General features: G+C 37.2%; 1 protein-coding gene across 4 annotated transcripts in view; it reads left to right on the plus strand.

The window, feature by feature from the left end:
* The window catches only part of si:dkeyp-72e1.9 (syntaxin-binding protein 4), a 93500-nt gene that overhangs the window by 29771 nt on the left and 38775 nt on the right, over positions 1-24954 (plus strand). For 3 of the 4 annotated variants that reach the window (XM_049468011.1, XM_022665875.2, XM_022665874.2), the window contains exons 2-5: positions 4298-4371; positions 14086-14181; positions 22085-22154; positions 22822-22896. In XM_049468011.1, the coding sequence (XP_049323968.1) occupies positions 4298-4371; positions 14086-14181; positions 22085-22154; positions 22822-22896 (315 nt within the window). Of the gene's footprint in view, positions 1-519; positions 746-4297; positions 4372-14085; positions 14182-22084; positions 22155-22821; positions 22897-24954 lie in introns of those variants that run through there. The other variant, XM_022665876.2, reaches the window with a different exon arrangement.

Here is a 24954-nt window from a genome sequence, read left to right on the forward strand (position 1 = left end):
CAGCAACTCGGTTCTGATACATCAGCTCACAGACGCCCTGTGCTGCAGACATCATTCTTTAGGGTGATGTGGGGAGAGAGCGCCATTTTCCCACCCCGAGAGAGCAAGGCCAATGCTAATGGCAAGCTATATAAACAGGATTCGAACAATCTCTGCAATCTCCTGATCACAGTGGCAGCGCTTTGAGCCCCTATATCCTGCACTTTTAATTTCATAGACAATTATAGATTTTATATTCTAGGTATTAGTAGATTCGTGTAAATGTGCTTGTTTTTGTGACATCAGAGAAGCAGCACATTAAAGACTGTATTTTTCCAGCTAGTATAGTATTTAAAACTAATTGCTTATTAGAAAAAGAAGGAAAAAGGCAGGAAAATACCACAGTATCAAGGTTTTACCTTCAGATGGGCTCTTTAAGTGGTGATCTAACAGATAGATGACCTGTGGATGCTCTGAAGATCCATCACAACAGCACTGAGCAGAAAACAGCACACAGGGTTTGTGGCCATATTGCATAAGGCTTAATCTGGTGTTATTGGGCTGCTGTGACTGAGGCAGAGGAGTTTAGAGGAGTGTGTGTGAGTGAGAGAGAGAGTGTGTGTGTGAGGGAGTGTGTGAGGGAGAGAGAGAGAGAGAGAGAGAGTGTGAGGCTGCAGGAGGATCAGGAATGCTGGACGACCACAACAACAAACTCCAATATGCCAACGTTTTCGGTCATGTATAAAGGAGCTGTCATCATTAGCAGGTAATATTAATCTGTTTATTTTGCTGTAAACTCGACATAAAGCCAGATTAACATCCTCAGCACTGGTGTGAACGCGCTTTACCGCGCGCGGGAGGGTTTCAGTGTGTTTGGACTTTTAGAAACAGGAATCTGGAGCTTCTTTAATTTAAATTGTCCTGTCCACCTTAAATGGCGCGGTTATTGTCTGTACTGTAACGTTAACTGCTGCGCTATTTAAGGTGGAATGAAAATTCGAAAACTAAAAGCGGAGAAAACCGAGTTTACACTTGTTTTAGTCTTTTTAAAATGTGTTTGTTGCTGTTTTCGACACATTTGTGCACTTTTAATAATGGAACTGCGACGTTTTGCTTTTTTATTCGTTTAAAAAAAACAGCGAATTTAGCTGCGTTTACATATAACGTTAACTGTCTGTTAGCTTCATATCCAAACTGTTGCTGCTGCGAGTGTACTTCTCTGTGTTAAACTGCACTGAATATAAATATAAATAGCGCCTAGCTGTATTATTTACTTCATATCTAGAACACCTCTTTTGGAGCTGCATCATCAGTATATAGTGTGTACAGCTGCTTGTTACAGTATTTATAACTAGTTATTTATAGTAATTTTTTGCTTATTTTGGTGTTTCATTATTTGTATTAGACTTTGTTTTTTTTTTTTACATTAACCTGGATACATTGTGTTTATCCTAGCGATGATATATCTTCTATTTATTACCAAACATTTTAGTGTTCATATATGATTAATTCATTTACGTTCTCATTCATAACATAATTCCAGGTAATACAAATGTTTAGAAATTGACATTTAATTACAATATCTGGATTAATTCATTTGTTTAGTAAAAAATACAGTTTGTTTATGTTGTTGTGATAATAGTAAATCCACCACATTTTAGGGCATCTGGATGTTTGTAAATTTGGGTTAATTGCAGTTACATCACTTCAATCCCATATTTATTCTGCAAGACTTCTGTATTTGGATTTTAACCCTAATTTAAAAAGTCTACAGGCGAAATGTCACTTTAATAGTAATTTCATTAAGTTCAAGGTTAACCTTGTTAAACGCATGCAATTAATTAACTTAAGGCATATAGTTAAAGATGTTTTAGATGAAAAGATGAAAATGCCCATTTCAAAGCTTTATAAATGTTCTGAATTCTCAGGCTCTTGACCCAACAATCAGCATCCGTGGCTTCTATAATAGGTTAATTAAGAATTTTCAGGGAAACGTTTCCACAGTTCTCAGTTAATGTAATTAAGAAATAAGAAAGTTTATAGGAAGTGTGGAGGTTAAATTAACCCCTGAAAGACCAAGAAAACCTCCAACAAGAACTACTTGTAGGATTACTAGAAAGGTGAACACTGATCAGACTCTTAAATAGTGGTAAATTGTTGTATATGACCTTCATTAAAGAATCATCAGAAGAAAGTCCTTTCTGCACCTGCACAACAAATTTAATATTAAAGGGACACCCAAACAGCCCTGATGCATTTTGGAATCAGGCCCTGTGCAGTGAGGAAGTAAGAATAGAACTTTGTGGTTTGCTTTTAGTAAATAAAACAGTGTAACATTTTACAAAAAGAATACTTTCCTGTTTAGCATGTGAAAGATTCTGACTGAAACTTTTGGTCGTTAATTGAAGGGAAGTGTTTAAATTGTGATGTTTGACTAGTGCTGGGTGGTATGACCAAAAATTTAGATTGTGGGATTTTATTTATTTATCTATTTATTTATTTATTGGCATGACTGGGCTTTAATATAGGTATGTGACTTACTCTACTGTTAGGAGTATATCTAATATAAAACACTAAGGCTTTAAATTAAGGCCTTTATTACCATTGGGTTTACTTTGTCTCACAAAATTACACAATATATGTAGAAATCAGACTTCATTAGCTGGAAAATTGCTGACAAATGTAAACAATATACCTCAAAAAAAGATACCCCAACAACCTGAACACGGCTAAATATTTTAAATAGTTCCATAAACTCTATAAATGTACCTAAATACTAAATTTTTAAATATTCAAAAGAGATATATTTCAAAAACTCTATTGCACAAGTAAGACACAAGTTTAATGTCAATTTAGAATATATTGTTCCTCAAGCAATTGGAGGCATTACAGTATTAAAATCAGGCACAATTCCCTTCTTTCTCCAGTTACAGTATTAATATATGCAATAGTGTCATTTTTCTGCGTGAATAATTGCTGTTTGCGGTTGCTTTTTATATTAAACTTGGATAAAAACACTCATACAGTGGGAACCAGCAGCAGCTCCTCAGATAAAGTGCTGTTCTCATTTCTCTTCACGCAGGACAGCGTGAGACGAGTTTTTATGCATTCATTAAATAAACTGTACTTTAGTATTTTAGTAGATTATTTGATTACATTACATTATTTTTATGTTACCTCATATATTTTGTTACATTATTATTATTTTTATGTTGCAAAGTACACAAAAGTTTACAGATTTTGTGTCTGCCAAATGTTTAAAACTGTTAAACTTACAGAAAGTAAAACTTTAACATTAATTTTGTTTCAGTAGTATAGTCTTAAAATTAAAAAAATATTTAAAAATAGTTTTTTAACTCTTCAAAAATACTGTTATTTCAAAAATAACATTGTGAATGTTGTCAGTACACTTGCATATTCTTTAGAGAGAGAGTAAGTAGTCCTGTTTAGCTGGTCTGAATTTTTCAGTCGTTATAGTTTGTATTTATAAAAAAATCTCCCTTAGGAAATATTGTAAGATTGATTACTTAAAATAGTAGGCTATTACATTGTTGCAAATCCTAAATCTGCACAGGTTTAGGGCTAAATATTCCACCCAAGAGTCTCTTTATGAATCAGTCCACTGCCGGATGTTCACAATGAATAATTGATGATTCTTGTTCAAAGGTGAAAACCTCTGACCTTCACTGCTGAATACACCAAACCCAAACACAGCAAGTTTCCTCAGTTCTGTGTGTGTGATGCTCTTCACTGACCTGGACTAGGGTATTATGTAATGTTCAGTAAAGACTGATAAGCTTATTTATTTATAAAAAAAAATCAGTGTATTGTTGTATTATCTGTATTGGACTACTGTTTAAACATTCCTCCAGTCACATTTGTGTGTTTAGTGCATTTTTGAACATGATTTTGAAATGTACTGAATTGAATCATTTTGTGAATCAGGTCTTTTACTAAAATGTTACAAAATCACACTCTGAACTGCAGCTGCTGTTTTCTCCAATCGTCTTCTTCCTATCACACTGGTTAAAGAGTAATGCACTAAACTGCGTTTAGGAATTGCTTTTACTTTACTGTGGACTGAGTGTTGATCCCAGGGGGGTAATATAATGGGCCCTGCGCACTGGTGTCTCATCACTATCACAATTGATTATGTTTGAGGGCTTCAGCTCCTGAAGAGGCTTTTGTTGTATGTTTATCAGTCAGTCTCTGTTTCTGATTCTTTAGTTAATTTCTGTGGAATTAGTGAGTGGTTTAATTGGTCTATAAAGCAGTATGAATTGTGAAAAATGGTAAACTGTCTCATTTTGTTTTGCAGGACACTAATGGGTCCTTACGGAGTCGACCGTGCCGTACATTCTATGGAATTTACAGACTGCGAGAATGGATTAGGTAAGAATCACTTTACATTCAGAATGATTTCTGAATCACAATCACTTTACAGTTAATCACTTGACAGCCCACATAATTTAATAGTGAATATCTGAATCACTTTACAGCCCACATAATTTAACCCTTGTGTGGTGTTCATATTTTTGTTACTCGTTTACTTTGTTACTTGTATTTAATTCAGCAAAATTAAGAAATTTACATTAAAATGCTTTACACATGCTTGCTTCACCTAAATTGCAAGCAATATAAACAGCTTACATGGTTAATATTTGCCCTTTACCTTTCTTATGTTACATTTCTTTTAAAAAGTGCTACTCTTTTTTATTAGTTTTTTAATAAAATGTAAAAGAAAATGAATTAAACTCAAGATATGAGTAGAAAATTTGTTTAGTTTCAAGTTTACAAATGAAGCAATGTTTATTAGCCCTTGGCCAAACATACTGCATGTAATATAAATGTGTAGGGGGGGGGGGGGGCATGGGTGTACAGTGTGTGTTTATTGAAAATGTGTTTTTCACAATAAAATGAGCCAATGCCAATGAGTTTGAGTTAGAAAAAATATTTTTTTGTATCATTTGATGAAAAATGAAAACGAGTCCCACAGACCCGAACACCACACAAGGGTTAATAGTGAATTACCGAATCACTTGATATCCTACATCACTTTATAGTGAATATCTAAATCATGTTACATCCCACATCACTTTATAGTGAATGTCTGAATCACTTTACATCTCACATCACGTTATAGTGAATATCTGAATCACTTGACAGCCCAAATCATTTTATAGACTGTGTATTATAATGATTTCTGAATCAGAATCACTTTATAGCCCCAATCATTTTATTGTGAAAATCATTTATCACTGAATCATCTCACAGGCAAAATAACTTTACAGATTGAATCCGTTTAAAATAAATACAGTAGCTAGTTTGGACACACCTTAAATTTAGTCTTTTTTCATTATTTTAAAAAAGTCATCCAAACTATGAAAAAAAAACACATGGGATTTTTTGTAATTAAAAAGTGATTTCTAATAATATATCTTTCGTAATTTAGATTCTTTAAGGTAGACACGTCTTAGATGACAGCTATGCACATCTTTGCATTTTCTCAGTGAGCCTTAAAAGAAGAATCACCTGAAATGGCTTTCAGGTAACAGCTGTGATGAACCTATCAAAAGTTAATTACTTGACTTTCTTTGTTTAGGAGCATAATTGTGTTGTGACGAGGTAGAGTTAAAATCAGTCAATCTGATTTTTTTAAGAACATTATTATTTTATCCTCAAGTGCAGTCACAAAGACTATTAAAAGCTTTATAATGAAACTGGCTCTTATCAGGACCACCTCAGGAAAGAAAGAGCAGAAGTTCCCTCTGTTGCACATGATAAGTTCATCAGAGGTACCAGCCTTAGAAACTGCAAGTTAACAGCACCCAGATAAGATCACCTTAATGCTTTTTTACAGAGTATTTTGATTTAACACTTTTAAGTTTCTACATGAAGACTATGTTTTCCTTCATAATCAGTAGTAATTTACAATGTAGGAAAAAATCAAAAACAGAAACATTGAATGAGTTGAGAAACAAATGAAGTGTTTGACTGGTACTGTATTAAAATCACTTAATCATTTTAATCATTTACGGTACAGTGTTTATACTTAGTGAAGCCAGAATCACTCTTTACAGTGTGAATCACTTAGCATTTAGAATAAGCTTACATTAAAATCACATTAGAATCAGCATCATATTGGCACTTGAATCAGAATAAAGAAACATTTTGAAATACAAAATGTTTTACAGTTAAAATCACTTTATAATGAAAAATCTGAATCACTTTATAGTCAGAATCACTTTGGAACCAGAATCACGTAATTAAGTACTCTGGTATTTATGGGCTTTTTATATGCAAATTATTTCCTAATTATTACTTATTTGAGAGGGCAGTGCAGAATAAAACAATAAACAAAAAAAAAACAATATGCAGCCACTAATTACATCATACTATGTAGTAGGACAGTACACATGTTTAATGGTTAAAATAAATATATACAGTGTTGTAAAGAAGTTGGATATGAGTGTAACAGGTGAAAACATGCAAATGAGATTTCTGTTGAGGAGTAGATGAGCTGAACTTTCCTAAAGTCCAAAAGAACCACTGAGATTTAACTTACCTTATGGTTTACATGTTATAACAAGATATGGACTAAGAATACACAATTATATAATAGAATAATTTAAATATTAATGACAGCCGTGCTGTGACCTTCTCTAATGAGGTCCAGCCTTCAGCATGCATGTGCTCTGCAGTGCTGCTAGGGATGAGAAATGAAGCGTATAAAGAGAGAGGGGCTAAAATAATGACACACACACACACACACACACACACACACACACACACACACACACATAAACATGCACGCTTGCACTGCCTTTGTTGTATTTACAGTTGTGGTCAAAAGTTTACATACACTTGTAAAAAAACATAATGTTATGGCTGTCTTGAGTTTTCAATAAGTTCTACAACTCTTATTTTTCTGTGATAGAGTGATCGGAACACATACATGTTTGTCACAAAAAACAGTCATAAAATTTGGTTCTTTCATAAATTTATTATGGGTCTGCTGAAAATGTCACCAAATCTGCTGGGTCAAAAATATACATACAGCAACATTAGTATTTGGTTACATGTCCCTTGGCCATTTTCACGGCAACTAGGCGCTTTTGGTAGCCATCCACAAGCTCCTGGCAAGCTTCAGGTCGAATGTTTGACCACTCTTCTTGACAGAATTGGTGCAGTTCAGCTAAATGTGATGGTTTTCTTGCATGAACCCGTTTCTTTAGCACTGTCCACATGTTCTCAATGGGGTTTAAGTCAGGACTTTGGGAAGGCCATTCTAAAACCTTAATTCTAGCCTGGTTTAGCCATTCCTTTACCACTTTTGATGTGTGTTTTGGGTCATTGTCTTGTTGGAACACCCAACTGCGCCCAAGACCCAACCTTCGGGCTGATGGTTTTAAGTTTTCCTGCAGAATTTGGAGGTAATCCTCCTTCTTCATTATCCCATTTACTTTCTGCAAAGAACCAGTTCCACTGGCAGCAAAACATCCCCAGAGCATAATACTACCACCACCATGCTTGACAGTAGGCATGGTGTTCCTGGGATTAAAGGCCTCACCTTTTCTCCTCCAAACATTGCTGGGTGTTGTGGCCAAACAGCTCAATTTTTGTTTCGTCTGACCAGAGAACTTTCCTCCAGAAGGTTTTATCTTTGTCCATGTGATCAGCAGCAAACTTCAGCTGAGTCTTAAGGTGCCTTTTCTGGAGCAAGGGCTTCTTTCTTGCACGGCAGCCTCTCAGTCCATGGCGATGTAAAACACGCTTGACTGTGGAGACTGACACCTGTGTTCCATCAGCTTCCAAATCCTTGCAGACCTGCTTCTTGGTGATTCTTGGTTGACTCTTGACCATCCTGACCAATCTCCTCTCGGCAGCATGTGATAGCTTGCGTTTTCTTCCTGATCGTGGCAGTGACACAACTGTTCCATGCACTTTATACTTGCGTATAATTGTCTGCACAGTTGCTCTTAGGACCTGTAGCTGCTTTGAAATGGCTCCAAGTGACTTCCCTGACTTGTTCAAGTCAATAATTCGCTTTTTCAGATCCACACTGAGTTCCTTTGACTTTCCCATTGTAGCTTTTGTAGCTGAGTCTAATCACTGGGTCAAATGAGCCCTATTTAAATGGGCTCATGAGAAGTCAACAGCTGTAGTCAATCAGAATCACTTACAAGAAGTGAAGAGGCCATGACATGAAGCTAATTTGATTGACACAACTCGCTACATCACCAAAATTGACAAATTTTGTTGCTGTATGTATATTTTTGACCCAGCAGATTTGGTGACATTTTCAGCAGACCCATAATAAATTTATGAAAGAACCAAATTTTATGACTGTTTTTTGTGACAAACATGTATGTGTTCCGATCACGCTATCACAGAAAAATAAGAGTTGTAGAACTTATTGAAAACTCAAGACAGCCATAACATTATGTTTTTTTACAAGTGTATGTAAACTTTTGACCACAACTGTATACCCAGCCCGTGCTTTCTGCGGGAGCCCTAAGCTCCTTAAGGCTGTTCTCCTTCATATCAACCTGCACCGTCAACAGCTCCCTGCATTACAGCACAGCGCACACTTTGATGTGAACACACAGACACACACCAACATCAAAACACTCTGCCGAACTGGAATGTATGGCGGTTCTTTGTGCCTGCAGGTGAATCTGCAGAATCTGTCAGGCCATTGTAGGGCTCCTGAATACAGCTCCAGTGTCAAGAGCATAATCTGTATTTACTTCTGAAGAGTAAAGATATCTTTCACAGCTCAGCATCTCTGTGAGGTTTTAGAAATGGAACATATTGAAATGTTCCTCTGTGCTGAGTGAAGAATAGAGCTGTAGGATGCTGGAGTGGATCTGTGGTGAAACACTCTCAACCTGCCTGCCAGCGTACTCTCTTTATAAAGCCAAAATTTTGTTCAAAACACTTCATAATCAAAATCACTTAAAAATTACACAATTTGTGTCAGGGAAATTCAGCATTTAATCCTCTTTTTTTAGATTAGTGAATTAAGCACAAACATGCTGTGGGGTGCATGAACACATTCATATGTTTTGTGAATGCTAAACTAAATGTCTTACTTTACAAATAATGAACAAGAGTTGTTCACTCTTGTGCAACTGAATGCACAGTCAGGCTAGAGCATAACTCCTAAACAAATGAGGGTTAATGGAGATAAACGGCTAAAAACACAAGTTAAAAATAGTAACTATGCACTTCACAATTATGTTATTATAATTTTGGTTAGAAAGGTAGAAAGATGCATTTTGATATAAAAGCAAAGAAAAGTTACTTATATAAATTAAACAGGTTTTATGCAGTAAAGGTGCTGCATTACTGCTACTGTGAGCTGATGCTGGAGTTAAAACCAGAGCATTTAGTGGAATTAGTATAGGTTTTAATGTAAAATCAGCATGGTATATGATAATATATTTATTTTGGGAGTTGCAGTGACTTTGGGCTGGTGATGGATGGGCAGAAAGAGGTTCTATTGAAAAAGAATAGCAGCCTACCTATTAGTTTAAAAAAACATAAATGAATGTGAACTAGTTCATTTAAATTAGTATGAACTGAACTTTGAACTAGTTAATTTTAAATGTGAACTGGCACAACACTGAAGATGTGCAATTTCTCATTGTTGCCAGGCAGTCCTTCTATTAGTTTTGACATTTATCAGTTCCACTCAGATACAGCTAAACATGCACATATATTTTGGTGAATTAATCTAAAAAAGTGCAAAAAAAAAACAAAAAGAGTCAGAGCTTCTACTGGTACTATAATGTGGTTTGTAATGTTTATAATTACATGACGTAAATATGTGCTCACGTTTGTGTTTTACTGTTTATGGTAGCTGCATTAGCCAGCATGCTAATTACTAAGCTAGCTCCAAACTAACTCCAGCTCCACACAGAGATCCAACCACAGCAGTTGCACACTGTTTAGCCAGTGCTAGTGTGCTAACAGCACCAAATGATTGTTAATTGGCCATGTTTCCTAGGGTTGCCATACTTCCTCTTTTTCTTTTTTGGAATGTAAAAAACATGTAAATTGCTGATTTGACATTAGTGTTGCTTCTACATTTTATGTTTGGATCTTCACAAATTTGAACACAATTTTTAAGACCACCACTACAACTGATCTACATGTACCTGCAGCTACATGCAGCCATTGACCAAACTACAGAAAACCACTGCTTACATATATAACCACAGCTTAGAAATACGTAAGGATATCTGGAAATAAGTCAGCTCAAGATAAAATATAGTTTCTGTCTTGGAACCAAGTGTAACAAAAATTCTGAAAGGTCCAAGGGCTTTTTATAAGAATCAAATCAATCACACCCAGTAATAGCCTTTCAATTTCTACAAGAAGACAGAAGAGTGTCTGTCATTTTTTATGCCAATTATATTAACATTTTTACTGTATTTACGTATTTAATTTATTTTTTTTTTCTGTTCGCATGAAAAGATTTCTGAAATGTGTTAAAAGTGAAAATGTATTTTTATTTATTTTATTGTAAGAATTAAGAGTAAGAGTTAAAATAAAAGAAACCTCTGACACACATACACACAATTGCAGTTCCACTCACAGTCACTCCAGTCTTACAAGGTGATATAATCTAAACTGCAGTGTCTGGTGTGATTGCGGGTCAATGTTCTGAACTGTTAGCCCAATAAGAAAGTGTGAGGTCTGAGATTTACGGTACTACCAGCAGGACCGCTCACACTCGTCACTGGTCCATCCTGTTACCAGGAAGAGCAGCAGAATCAATGCCTACCACAGAAAACCACTATATCCATTTCATGCGTTTTCTGTGTGTCCGTAATGCTCAGTTTGAGAGCAGTGTTAGTATAGAGCACGCTGCTCCTCAGTGTTGAACTGGAGGAGTGTGAGGTTGATCTGAGGCCTTGCTGCTGCCCGCCATTGAACCCATAAGCTGGTTATGGTTTTAATTATCACGCTTAGCTATCTGTTACAAATGGGACATGTTCATACGACCGACATTGTGTGTGTTTGTGAGACGGAGAAGGAGGGAGGGGGTGCTGGTATCCACTAATACAGCAATTAGACTTTCTGTTGGTTGCTATCCTGAGCCTATGCATTAATCCAATAGGTGACCTCCAATTACAATGAACTTTCGATGGAGTCTTAAGCCCTCATTTCATCAGATGGTGGGAAATGCTTTCAATCCCACCCTCTAGACCAGTCATGAGGGGTAAAATGAGGTCAAGGTGAATGCATGCATTTAGTGTAGATCATCAAAAGACTGTTTTATATGGTCTCATGATCTCATTTGTGTAGTTATCTAGTCAGCTTATAATGATAAATTTATAAAACAGTGCAGATATGGGTCAGCAGGTAAACTTGACCTCAACCAGCAGAATGGAGAACTCTGGTGTACTAGCTTAAGTATTTCAAGAACTTCTGATCTCCTGAGATTTTCAGCAGAAGTTACTCAGGATGCTGTAATAAGTAAACAACTCCCAGTGAGCAGCAGTTCTGTAGACTGAAACTTTTTGGTGATTAAAGTCATTTAAAGGAATTTTCCAGATTGGGAAGGTGGAAGAGCTCCAGTAGCAGAAGAACATGCCCAGTTGTATTTCTCTCAGCCAAGAACAGAAAGATGAGGCTGCAGTGGGTACAGGCTTACCAACACTGTGCAGCTGTGGGGTTCCCCCTTCCTCCCCCCCGGCAAAACCGCAGTTCACCCACAAGCACCAAGAGTCCTACCTTTTGTTTTAGTTGGGAAGTTGTTCCTTTTACCTCCCCGAAAATAAGGGGCAGCCTCGCTTCCCAGGCGATCCTCTGTTTCTCCCTCACTCGCGCTCGGCGCCATTTTGTGTTTGTCCGCCCGTTTTCGGGTTTGTTTTGTTTTCCGCACGTTTTATTCTCCGCCCGTTTTGGTTGCTCCGCCCCTTTCGGCGGCTGTTCTAAAGGGTAATTAAAGCGGCCGCGTAAGAATTATATATTTATATATAGATATAGATATATATATTAAATATCCTATATATATACAGTATATATATATATATATATATATATATATATATATATATAGAATTAAATATCCTATTAATATATATTATATATATATATATATATCTCAATCATTTATTATTGCTATTTTTCCTTTTTTTTTGGGTTTACCTGCTTTGAGATCTGGGCCACCCCGGTGTGGGAACACCAACCGGACGTCTGCGCTACCGCTGAACTGTTCGCGGCAGCCCTCATGCGGACGTTCGACCTTCCAGTCCGAGGAGAGGAGGCGGGGACCCGCCTCCTAAACCTACGACAGGGTAGGAGGTCGGTGTCAGAGTACGCCATAGAGTTTCGCACGCTCTCGGCTGAAAGCGGGTGGAACCCCAGCGCTCTGGCAAGCGCGTTCCACCACGGGCTCAATGAGGAACTCAAGGATGAGCTTGCTCATCGTGATACTCCAGCATCCCTTGACGACCTCATTGAGCTCACCCAGAGGCTGGACAACCGCTTGAGGGAGAGGCGCAAGGTGCGGAAGCGTTTGATGCTATCAAGCATCTATTGACCAGAGCTCCTGTTCTTCGACTGCCTGACCCCGGACTCCCGTTTGTCGTGGAGGTGGACGCCTCTGAAGTAGGCGTGGGTGCGGTCTTGTCCCAGTGGGCAGGACCGGATGGCCGACTGCACCCATGCACCTACTACTCACACCGTCTAACCCCTGCGGAGCAGAGGTACGACGTAGGAGATCGGGAACTCCTGGCGGTGAAACTTGCCCTGGAGGAGTGGAGGCACTGGCTTGAGGGTGCAGAAAACCCCTTTCTGGTCTGGACGGACCACAAAAATCTGGCATACATTCAGCAGGCCAAGCGCCTGAACCCACGCCAGGCCAGATGGGGGTTGTTCTTCACCCGGTTTGACTTTACTTTGTCATACCGTCCCGGGTCAAAGAACGTCAAACCAGATGCCCTCTCTCGCCAGTGGGAGCCCCTCCCTCTTCCGGGCAGTCCCTCCACCATTGTGCCTCCAGCCAGGATCCTGGCACCTCTCTTGGAGGCCGTGAGGCAAGCCCAAGAGACTGATCGAGCCCGTTCTCCGCCCGTTTCAGTTGCTCCGCCCCTTTCGGCGGCTGTTCTAAAGGGTAATTAAAGCGGCCGCGTCCCAATCCGCTCGCTGGTGCAGCGGTTAGAGCGTTGGGCCGTGACCGCGACAGCCCGGGTTCGATCCCCACGTGGGGTGGGGTTGAATAATAAGAATTATATATTTATATATAGATATATATATAATTATTAAATATCCTATTAATATATATATATATATATATATATATATATATATATATATATATATATATATATAGAGAGAGAGAGAGAGAGAGAGAGAGAATTAAATATCCTATTAATATATATATATATATATCATTTATTATTGCTATTTTTCCTTTTTTTTTTTGGGTTTACCTGCTTTGAGATCTGCTGCTCTGCACTTGGGTCCTACAACCTTCTGGGCTGGAGAGCTACTGCTCTCCCCCCCATTACACCATCTTCTTTTGGCTACTTCCAGCAAGATTGTGAGCTCATTGTTATTCGTTAGTGGTTCTTCACAATCTCCAAATCTCCAAAATACAGTAGATCAGCAGTCATGTCAAAATGTTCCAGAGTCTTAAAGAAATGTTTCTGACATCATGTAGAATCCATGCCATCAAGAATTGAGAATGTTTTGAGAGCAAAAGGAGAGCCTACCCAGCATTACTAGTGTACCTCACAGCATTTCAGTCAATAGTTCAATGATTTTATACGGTCATTTTGTAATCTATGTGGTTTTTGACACTATAACTCACTGTTATATATAAACATGCATGCATCATGCACATGCATCACTTTCTGTCATTTAATCTAGTCATGAATGTGTAATGGATGTTTATCCTGGGGGTATTAAGTTATTCTAGGGCTGCTGTGCTGTGCTGTGTGACGTGGGACCTGTTTATTAAATGTGTCTGTTACTGCTTATGGAAATGATACACCGCTGACCTAAATCACTTATTTAAAATGCTAGATCATTCTTACTTCATGTGAACTCTCTCTCATTGCAGTAATGTTTTTGTATGCTATTTTCTAGGTATAAAAGTGATTGGTGGAGTGAAAGAATTAACAGGAGAGGAGTTTGGAGTGTATGTGAAGAGGATTTTACCCGGTGGCCTTGCTTCCAGTGATGGTAAGAATGAATCTTTTTTTTGAATCTTGAAGCTTTAAATTAAGTGTAAGCACAAGGTAGTGGTTTCTAAGAAAGCAGCCAGTGAATGGAAGCGCAAGCGTTTCTGACAAAGGTGTCAGAAGTATGCACATTCATTACTCAGGTAGAAGTATAGACACTAAGGTTTAAAAATAGAAGTTGAAGTATCAAGTCAAGCTATTTACTCAAGTAAAAGTGTAAAAGTACTGCTTTCAATACTAAAGTGTAAAAGTAAAAGTGAGTGCAACAGGGTCCTATAGTGCAGGTATGTGCAGGTGTAATGGATCACAAAATAATAATAAACCAATAGGGTGTCTGAATGGTATATGTTTATACTTCTTATCAAACCACGATCAAATTCCTTCTATCTGGATGGAGAGATTTATCTGGGTAGGGGTTTTTTTTAGTTAGGAAGCCAGAATGAAAAGAGGGTGAAATGAAATGTAATGAAAATGTATAAAGTTCAGATAATTGTGTGAAGCTGTAAGAAGTAGAAGTAAAAATAATTATTACTCCAGTGAAGTATAAATAACCAACATATCTACTTAAGTAAGATAACAAGGCATTTATACCTCATTATTTGACACCTCTGGTTTCTAATAAAGTAGCCCGTGAGTGGAAGCACAGGGTAGGGGTTTCTAATTAAGTTTTTATGACTTTGGTCAGTTTTGGTCAGTGCTGTAATAAAGTTTATGAGGCTTGCGTCAGTGTGATGAGGGTGTAAACAGTGCTCTGTAAATGATGTAATTGTTGGCTATGGGCAGTGATGTTCAGTGGGTCTGTTTAGAAGCAGCCTCTCAGTGATTACAGACTTTGCAGCCAGAGACAAGTGCAAATCTGCTTTGACTTGCTGCTGTAATTAAATTGCTTTTATCCGTCTGATTTTGTGCAGTTTTTGCTAATGAACAAAGAGCAGCAATCTCATTATTGTGAGTTAAAGCCTTTGAAAGCTGGACTCGGCCTGTGACGTTTGGTTGGGATAAAAACACAGAGTAAAAAAACGAATCGTTACACAAATCAAACTAGGGTTAATGATGTAATAAGTTTTCAGATTCACAGAAGCATTCTGCACACACGATAGACATTAGGAAGCCTGATGTACCAACCATGCTTCAGAAGAGTGTTTTCTGATTTGGAATTTGTTCAGTTTACAAGGATTCTTCTGTGTGATTCTTATTCAGAATTTGTTCTTAAGAATTACAAAGAGGTTTTCTTCTGTAGCCATTTCTAACAAATCATACATTGCACAGAACATTTTCTAGTATTCTAATCTTTGAAAATCTTTGCAAAATGAAGAAAATTAGAATCAAAATAAGCATTAAAACAAACTACAAAATTGTACCTTACAATAAACAGAAATGCTAAAAACTGTTTAAAAATGTAAAATTTTTGTTCTGACAGCTTAGACCTTATTTCTGTAATTATTTAAACTAATCATTTTAGAGGCAGATTTTTTGACCTCTTACATTCTGGGCTGTTTTAAGGTTATAATAATATTTTAAATAAAACCGATTGTGTATATAATTTTTCCTAATAGAAAAATTTGACAGTTCTTAATATTTTTTTAGATAAAAGTTAAGATTAATTATCATCTTTAAAGTTATGATGTTTGATCATTTGTCTTACATCTTCTTACAGTACGAAGTTAAGAAACAAATCTTAAGAAGCTTGTGTATTCGGTCTGTGAGGGGTCATGCTGTTAAAGTAACAGTGTGATGTTAAGAGAAGTAAGGGCCGTTTGTGTTCACAGACAGACAGAAGATAATGTTTCTTACTGACCTCGTATCTGTGTTTGAGTCACGTGTGTTGAAGAGTTCGGCATCATCCGTGTGCTTAAGCTAATGCTGCTGGTGGGAATTAGAGACTGCCCTGTGCTTCTCTGTTGTGTCTCTAACAATGCAGGCTGTTAGCATGATGCTACGCTACAGATGTTAGCATGCGTTCACCGTCCTGCTGCTATGGGAAAACCTGAATGAAATCTAAATGAACGCAATCTAACTCAAAATTATTATAGTAGTATATAGATTAACCTCATTCAAACAAACTGTTAATTCTAAAACATTGTATATGATACTCTGTGGCAAAAGTTTGCTGTAAGGAGGATTTGACTGCTTTTAGCCCTGAGAATGAGAGCATCAGTGAGGTTCTGATGCTGAATTATTAGTTCTGCCACTCCAAATCTATGTTGAGTTAATTTTGTGACAGACATTTTTTTATCAAAATGTTGCAGTTGCATTTAAAAATGTATAGGTAAATTAGATGAATCCAATAATGGCCAAAACTATGAGTTTGTGTTATGTGACTTATGTTTATGAGAAATATGGGCGACTATAATGCATAAACAAATGATTTAGCAAGCAGTAGCAATATTCTAGACATTTTTTAAATGCAGAAAGAAGAATTTTGCAAATAGTAGATATTTACAATCTTTTTCTTGAGGATTTTGTTCTAATTTTACCTGCTTTTCTATTAAATTTGGAAGGCCAATTACATAATCCCTAACTATATAAATCCTACCTAAAACTCTTTAGCAATGCCCCCACCACTAGCAGCGTAAGTAATAGCAAATGGCTCCTCTGATAAATGTCAGCCACTTTTTCTTGATAAAGATGTGACTCCACGGTTTTTCTACATTAGTTATCAGACACCTGTAATGATGACCATCACACCAGGAGTGGGGAGGAAATGCAATAATCCCACCCCAGAGAGAGCAAGATTAATTCAGCTCTCTCTGACTCTGGCTGCTGATGGCAGTCAGCATTGTAAGGATTTGAACCAGCAATCCTCTGATAATAGCGACAGCGCATTAGTTCACATTAACTCAGAGTCTTAATTTATTTGTTTTTAATACGTGTTGTACTTACAACACAGTCTTTTTCTACAGTCTTTTTTTTGCTATGTATAAATTTTATTTAATAGGGGTGTGACGAGATCTCTCGCAAGATTAAAACGTGACGATATTTCTTGTCAAGCTTTAACCTGTCTCGCGGGGAAAAAAATTGTTTAGTGTGGACCTTTTAAGCAGGATCTGGCAACACAGCAGGACTTACGATATTTCTTGTCAAGCTTTAACCTGTCTCGCGGGGAAAAAAATTGTTTAGTGTGGACTTTTTAAGCGGGATCTGGCAACACAGCAGGAGTGCAAGTCCGGGGGGGAGGGGGTGGAGGAGACAGTTCTGTCATTACTAGCCAACTGCACTCGGCAAAACCAGCAAGCTGATTGGCTGTTTCTACTGAGAGAAAATTTATTGGGGCTTTCATTTGGCGCCCCCTTTAGTGCAGCGCCCCAATGCACTTTAAGCATAGTCTTAATGTGACTGGTAATGGTTATGTATAGTTAAATTACAAGAGATTTAGGAGAGAAAAACACAAACCATAGTCTTAATATGACTTATTGTTTGCACTATATAAGACCTAGATAAGTTTTATTCACATTTTTTATTCTTATTCTTATTCCTATTTTTTATAAAATGTGTGAGAGGAACCAGTCTGTTGAATTTGCATTATATGATTTTGGCAAATAAAACTCTCTCGTGAACCCAGTATTGTGTCTCGTCTTGTCTCGTGATATTAGTGTCTCATCACACCCCTAATATTTAAAGTAAATTTTATCCTTTTTTTTAGATTATCTTTGTTTGTCTGTTTTGTTGACCGCAGGTTTTTACATTGTAAATCTTAGTATTTTATTATTTTTACCTAAACATTTTGCGTGTTTGAATATTTGCTCTTTACATTGTGTAGTTTAAAAGTTAAAAAAATCAGCTTGGTAATATTGTGTGATCATTCCAAGCATTTCACTGCAGGTCATACTGTGTATTACTATGTATGTGACAATTAAATTTGAAATTGAAATTGATTTATTTGTTTGAAATGTTTAGAAAAAAGTATGTCCAAACAGCTGATACCAGAGGTATTGGATGGAACTCTATAATTCCAGAGATCACAGCTCCACAGCCTACAGCTGTGTGTTCTCATAACATAAGATACTGAACATTTCTGGGCTGATGGACTGCATCTAGAATCAGAGAATCATGACACGCAGATTTTCAGAAACACTCTCTGATACTGTGGTCCTGAGATCTGATTACCGGGACGTTCTGTATGGAAGTGTTCTGTGTTCTGTTGAAAGACAGAGCTTGTTTATAGTATAGACTCCCAGGTGGTGTGATGTCAGCAGCCGTTGGGAAACCTTGAAGCTTGCTCCCAATTTCAGCACCAAAATAAGTGAGGTGATGCTGATAGGGCGTGACAGGATCTCACTTAAGAGATATATAAAGCTCAGGGCCGCAGACACGTTACCTGCGTGACCTACATCTGGAGAGAACTTCTCCAACATCAGGGCAGCCCTGAGTGAAACACTGTTCCCACAGTACACTCAGACAGATAAGCACATCTCTGTCTATACAAAATCTAAATTTGATTAACAAAATCATTTACCCATTAAGGGATCATTTTACAATGACTATTATTACAGAGACTCTGTGGTTTGTAAATGGAGATAGAACCTCTCAGCTCTCATAAATATCTATTTTTAATATTTTTGACAATAGTAACAAGTCAAGGATTTTTCTCCAGTTGAATATTAATACATTTTAAAACAAATGCTTTTCTTTTACGTCTTTAAAGTTCCTTACTCTTATGTTCGAACCAACCTATCAGGCTGCACAGTATATCATGTCAATGTCGATTTCACAATGAACACATTCGCAATAGGAACTGCCGGATGTGCAATGTCAGATTACTTTTTTTTTTGCTGCATACAAAGAGAAAGTCATGCTGTTTACATTTTGCATTACATAATCTGCCAGAGTAATGATTATATCCACCCAACAGAATTTATTTTACAATAATCATTGATACACAGATTGCATTATTAATAATATGTTGGGTGATTGACCTGTAATTTGACAATTTTTAAAAAATAATTATATTTTTCACATTTTCTCCCCAATTTACACGGCCAATTACCCAACCCACTCATTAGGACTCCCCCTATCACTAGTAATGCCCCAACACACCAGGAGGATGAAGACTAACACATGCTTCCTCCGATACATGTGAAGCCAGCCACCACTTCTTTTCAAGCTGCTGCATTGCCGAGCAGCATCACAGCGCGCTTGGAGGAAAGCGCAGCGACTCAGTTCTGATACATCAGCTCACAGATGCCCTATGCTGCATCACCCTAGGAGTGATGTGGGGAGAGAGCGCCATCTACCCACCCAGCGGGAGCAGGGCCAATTGTGCTCCCTTTGAGCACCGGCAGCTTAATGGCAAAGCTGCATGAGCGGGGGTTCAAACCTGCGACCTCCAGCTCATAGTGGCAGCGCTTTAGACCTCTGAACCACTCAGCGCCCGTAATTTGACAATTTGACCTATCTATTCCTTCCCGGTATCGTTAAGCCCTACCAAGCTTGCAGTGATATATAATCACTTTCCTTGTAGACTTAATTTCACTCAACTCCAGTCTTAACCCAGGCATTTTTAAGTCAGTTTATTTAAATTTTAAAAAGGGATATTCTGATCACGAGTCCAAGTCAGAGTCTCAAAAGAACACATCCAAGTTGTCCCTTAAGATTTTTAAATACATTTTATTATTGTTGAAGCAGCGATCAAAACGTACCATTTTTAGCACAAAATAAACAATGCATCTTCCTTTAATTTGGAGGAAAATGAAGCGGAGGAAAGTAGCAGATGGCTCCATAGGTAGCTTGCAGGATTAGCATTTGTGCTAACTGGTCTTGTTTGATATAAGGGATATGTGTCGCTTCCAGTGTAAACGCAGCATGGGCATTTCTCTAAATATTTTTGGAGGAGCCTATTAGCCTGTCAGCTGTTTCTGATATAGCTTTATATATAGTGTTGGAACTCGTTCACATCTAAACATGATACCTGCAGGAGCTTTTATGACTTTTTATCTCATTCAGATTCCATGTGAATTAGTATGAAGTTTGTCTAACAGCACTGTATTAAGCAGCAAAGCATTGGAGACTTTTCTGCATTAGGCTTCTCAGCACTCAGAGACCCCAACTCTGAAACTTTACATGTTTTAACACTATCTGGCTTCCTGAAGTTGCTGTGGTACCTAAACAATTCCCCTTTCAGTAATTCCACTTACACCTGATGGAGAAATATCTAGAAGATAGTGCTGGGTGGTATACCAGAAATTAAAACCGGTATGCATTTTTCACATACCACCATACCACTAGAGGTGCTGCAGAGCGCTGTTTGTTCTACGGCCAAAGAAGCATACTGGTACAGCTTGCTGGCTAATGATAGCCAGTTAGCATAATAAGCTGACAAACTGGAGCAATGGTAGGTCAGCTCTGTGGCTTGTCTAGTGCTGTCCTACCTGGAGAAAAATGAGAACATAATTGAGAACTTTATCTGAGGAGCTCCTGCTGCTGTTCCTCACTGTATGAGTGTTTTTTATTTGAGTAAAATAAAACAAAAACAACAGCAAACAGCAATTATTTGTATTTGTTAAATTTGTATTTGCTGACTTTTAAAATAAAAATTTTGAAAAGAAAGCCATGTAAAAGTTGTTGTTGTATCTCTTTTTAAGGTCTATTGTTTACATTTTTCAGCTGTTATTTTAACAGCACTCTGATTACTATTGGGTTTGATTAGTCCCACAAACTTAAACAATATATAAAGAAATCAGACTTTATTAACAGAAAAACAGCTGAAGAAGTCTGATTTCTTTATATATTGTTTAATTTTGTGGAACTTAGTAAACCCAATAGTAATCAGAGCCCTAATTTAAAGCGTTAGTGTTTTATATTATATGTACTCCTAACAGTACAGTAACTCAAAAACCTATATTAAAGTCCAGTCATACAAGAAAAAAAAGCAGAAAAAAATTTGAATGAAATATCGTGATATACAGTGAAACCATCAGAATCTTAAAAAATATATTGTGATATACATTTTTCATACCGCCCAGCACTAGTAGGAAAAAAAACACCAGCTGACTTGTGACCAGTGGTGGAATCCTATTACAGCATCGTTCTGGAGCTCATTGAGCTTTTTAGTACCACCTTCCTTTACTAATGATTATAAAAGCAGTGGAAAGCAAGGTAAAAAGCAAGCATGTCAGTAATGACAGATTTATACAGTTTAATAGTTTGGGTGGTTTACAGTAGTGTTTACATTTAGCAAGCTAGCATAAATTTAGTAATTTAGCCATAAGCAAACGTAGAGCATGTCTAATTCGTCAAACAAATGTATAGTATTATGGTAAAATATATTATTCCATTTTTTTTACTATAGCTTCCCATTGTAAAAGTGAGGTGAAATTTACAGCTAATTTCTTCACAGCTAGCTTAACCTCTTTATGCGTGTGTTGCGGGTTACAGAAATGCTAGCTAATGTTTTGCTAATAAATGAAAACGGTAAGCTACACTAGTTGATGAGGAGCTTTTTCACCTAAAAAAAGCCAATAAATGTTCATAGAAGTTAAATACAGATAAGTAACTCTACTACTGTTCAGACTGTAGTCTTGAGAAACATGGATATGTAGAAGTGTGTGAGCACCTGGGGTGTGTGTGTGTGTGTGTGTTGTGTTTGGATGTATTGACCAGCTAAAGCTGTTGATTGTTAGTGAAGCACATGATGGATGGTGTCGATTGATTCGTTCTTAAGGTCACAAGATTGATTCTGTGAGCAGCTTTTGCACCTAAATGTTAAAGTGAACAAGACTTTCAGCTAGAAGCAGGGTATGTTATCACAGTTTCTATGGTTGCTTGTAGATCTGTTCCTTCTATTCCCTATGAGTACCAACTGTTTCCCTCATTACTGTTGATTTTTAATAAAAAAGAATCACAAAAGATAAAAATTGTGATGCTGCATGTTGATTTTTTTCCACTTTGTGTGAATGTTTGTGTAGGACACTTACAGCCAGGAGACCAGATACTTGAGGTTAATGGAGAAAGCTTGATTGGTGTCACGAGTGAGAAGTAAGTTGTGTTTCTTATTTTAAAGTTACATTTTATTGTAAAAGTGTTCAGGATTTTTAGACACCTTAATAGTCAAGAAATTTAATTCAGAAACTAGAAATGCTAGTGTAATGATTTAGATTGAAGTGAAAAATATCAAAGTGCTAATTTAGCCATGCTTCAGCAACAGCTGTGGATAAGCTTCATTATTTATCTAAAACATATTGTTACTGTCAAACAAGAAAAGTAAAAAACATGTCATGATGCAAATCTAGCAGCTTCTGAATATTGTGCAATTTTTTATTGAAATACACTTCCATTTAAAGTTACATGCTACAAAGTGCTTGTTTTGTAGATTTCTAGGTTTTTGTGTGTCGTGCTTCAGTCTGAAGATGAATAATTAACCATATTGATTTGGAACATTCTATTTAATTATAACATTAAAAAGCGAAACAAGATTTGTTAAATTGTATAATTCGGTGAATCGAGATTTTTGTTTTGTTGGGCTGGCAAAAATACATTAAAAAATCAGCTACTAATGCAGCACTTTTGGCTATATTGATTATATATAAATTGACTGTATATGGCTTTGAATGTAATAATAAATGGCACTAATGAAGTTTAGCACGTGAAGCATTAAATATTTACTATAATTTGATAGCAAATCAATTTGTTTTTTTGTTTCTAGAGCGGTGGACATCCTCCGAGCGGCATCGTCCACTAATCACATGCGACTCCTGATAGCGAGGGATGAAGATGCTAGGTAAGCTACTGATCTGGATGCATAACATCAGTCTGAGAGAGAGAAAGAGAGAGAGAGAGAGAGAGAGAGAGAGGAGATATGAATGTTCTCTGACAACCAGATCTGCCTGTTACAGTAACTCAGCAGATTATGCGAGTCAGAGCCTATTTTAAACCCTGTTCTGATGGGCTAGGGTGATTTAGCTGCCGTCTAGCGGGTTTCTCCACACAGCTTTCATCAGTGCCGTGAACATTTCACTCCAGCACACTTACTGTTGAGTTCTACTCTATAGAACTGACCTATTCAACCCTACATACTTACATACAACATACACTATATTGACTAGTATTGGGACCCCTGCTTATCTAGATCCTGCAGCATTGCTGTGATAATTTAATGTAATTGAGTGTTAATCAGGTCAAGATGTTGGTAATTATCACTCCACCATTCCATCATCCTTAACTTCCTCACCACAGCTCAGAACTATTGGATGAAGCACCATCACTCAGAGACCACAGATCCACTGCTCCATAGCTCAGTGCTTGGAGTCATTATACCATTGTACACCTGCCTAGATATATGATGTGTGCGTATGTGTGTGTCTTTGTGTGTATTTCCACATCTGTGTCAGCAATGGGTATACAGTAGCTGAATATATTCATGTGCAGGATTTTATTTCTCAATTTCAGATTCTAACACCAATTTGGAACCTTTAGATTTCTATCTCACCTTTAACAAATGAACAGATTAACTCCAAATCACTGACGAAGACAAAATACACCCACTTTAAACCGCTTAATTACACCTGTGTGCTGATAAACCTCTCCAGGGTTATTTTTTTACACACTTCTAGCACATTCTAAGCTGAGTGTAGGATCTCAGATCTCAGTCCGTGAAGAGGAACCGAGAGCAAATCGTTCAAAACACCATAACTATCACTTAAAACAGCCCTGCTCAGAGCGGTTCCAGTCTCCGCCTCCTCTCTGATCGCTCGTATTGATCTGCAGATTGCTGACCTGCATTTCATCCCCTCTGAACTGTCCTCATCTCAGCAGCACTGCTGAATTATTCACTGATGAATAATTTTACTGATAAACTGGACAGGCTGAGGGGTCTGGCGGCACGTGGGAGATGTTTTTGGCTGTTTCTTTAGAGACTCTCCCGGGAACAGTGAGCTCCTTTTAGCCTTCACACCACCACTCCCACTGCCTCAGATTTTGGCTCTGAGTTTGAGATTCAGGTCAGATGTTTGTTTTTTTTTATTCAAGATTTAAGATTTTTATTGTCACGTCACAGAGGACAGGTGTACATGTGAGTAAAAAACGTGGGTGCAGATTCCAACTAGTGTGCAAAGAACAGTATTTACAACAAGTAGAAGAGTAAAATAAAATAGAATATACAGATAAATTTACAATAAACACAATAACTTACACTATAGACATACTGATAAGTGGCATTGCATGGAAATACGTTAAGTAAGACTGAATATATAAATGTACAATGCTATTTAAATGTGCAGATATCTAGAGTGTGTTTGGAAGTGAGGAAATAGCCCACTAGGTGACAGAGTAATTATAAGAGTGATGCAGGTTCAAAATGTGTTGTGTAGAAAGTACAGCATGAAGAATAGATGCAGTATATAGTAACGTTTTGGGGTGCAGAGTTTGTTTAGACGGCAGTGGGTGGATTGGGCAGTATGTGTTAAATGTGTGTATGTGTTAAAGGTGTACTGATTATCTTCTTCTGATTGTGTCTTAAAAATGTCTACAAACATTTTCACTAAAATACTTTATGTTGCATTATGGGAATTTCTGCTGTTCCAAAACTGGGTAGTGTGCATCCTAAAGGTTAAGAATTCAGTTCTGCTTCATCTGTAACTCTGCCTCTGTTAATAATAAAAAAATATTTATTTTCCCACTATTGCATTGCAAATATTAATGCCCCCTCTGGTCAGAAAAGTATTTGACGGTGTTTTTTATATTCTTTATATTAACATTAAGAGACCACTCCAAAATAATCAGTTTCTCTGATTTTGCTATTCATAGGTATATGTTTTAGTAAAATGATCATTGTTGTTTT

The sequence above is a fragment of the Astyanax mexicanus genome, chromosome 19, assembly GCF_023375975.1.
Source record: "Astyanax mexicanus isolate ESR-SI-001 chromosome 19, AstMex3_surface, whole genome shotgun sequence".
Lineage (NCBI taxonomy): Eukaryota > Metazoa > Chordata > Actinopteri > Characiformes > Acestrorhamphidae > Astyanax > Astyanax mexicanus.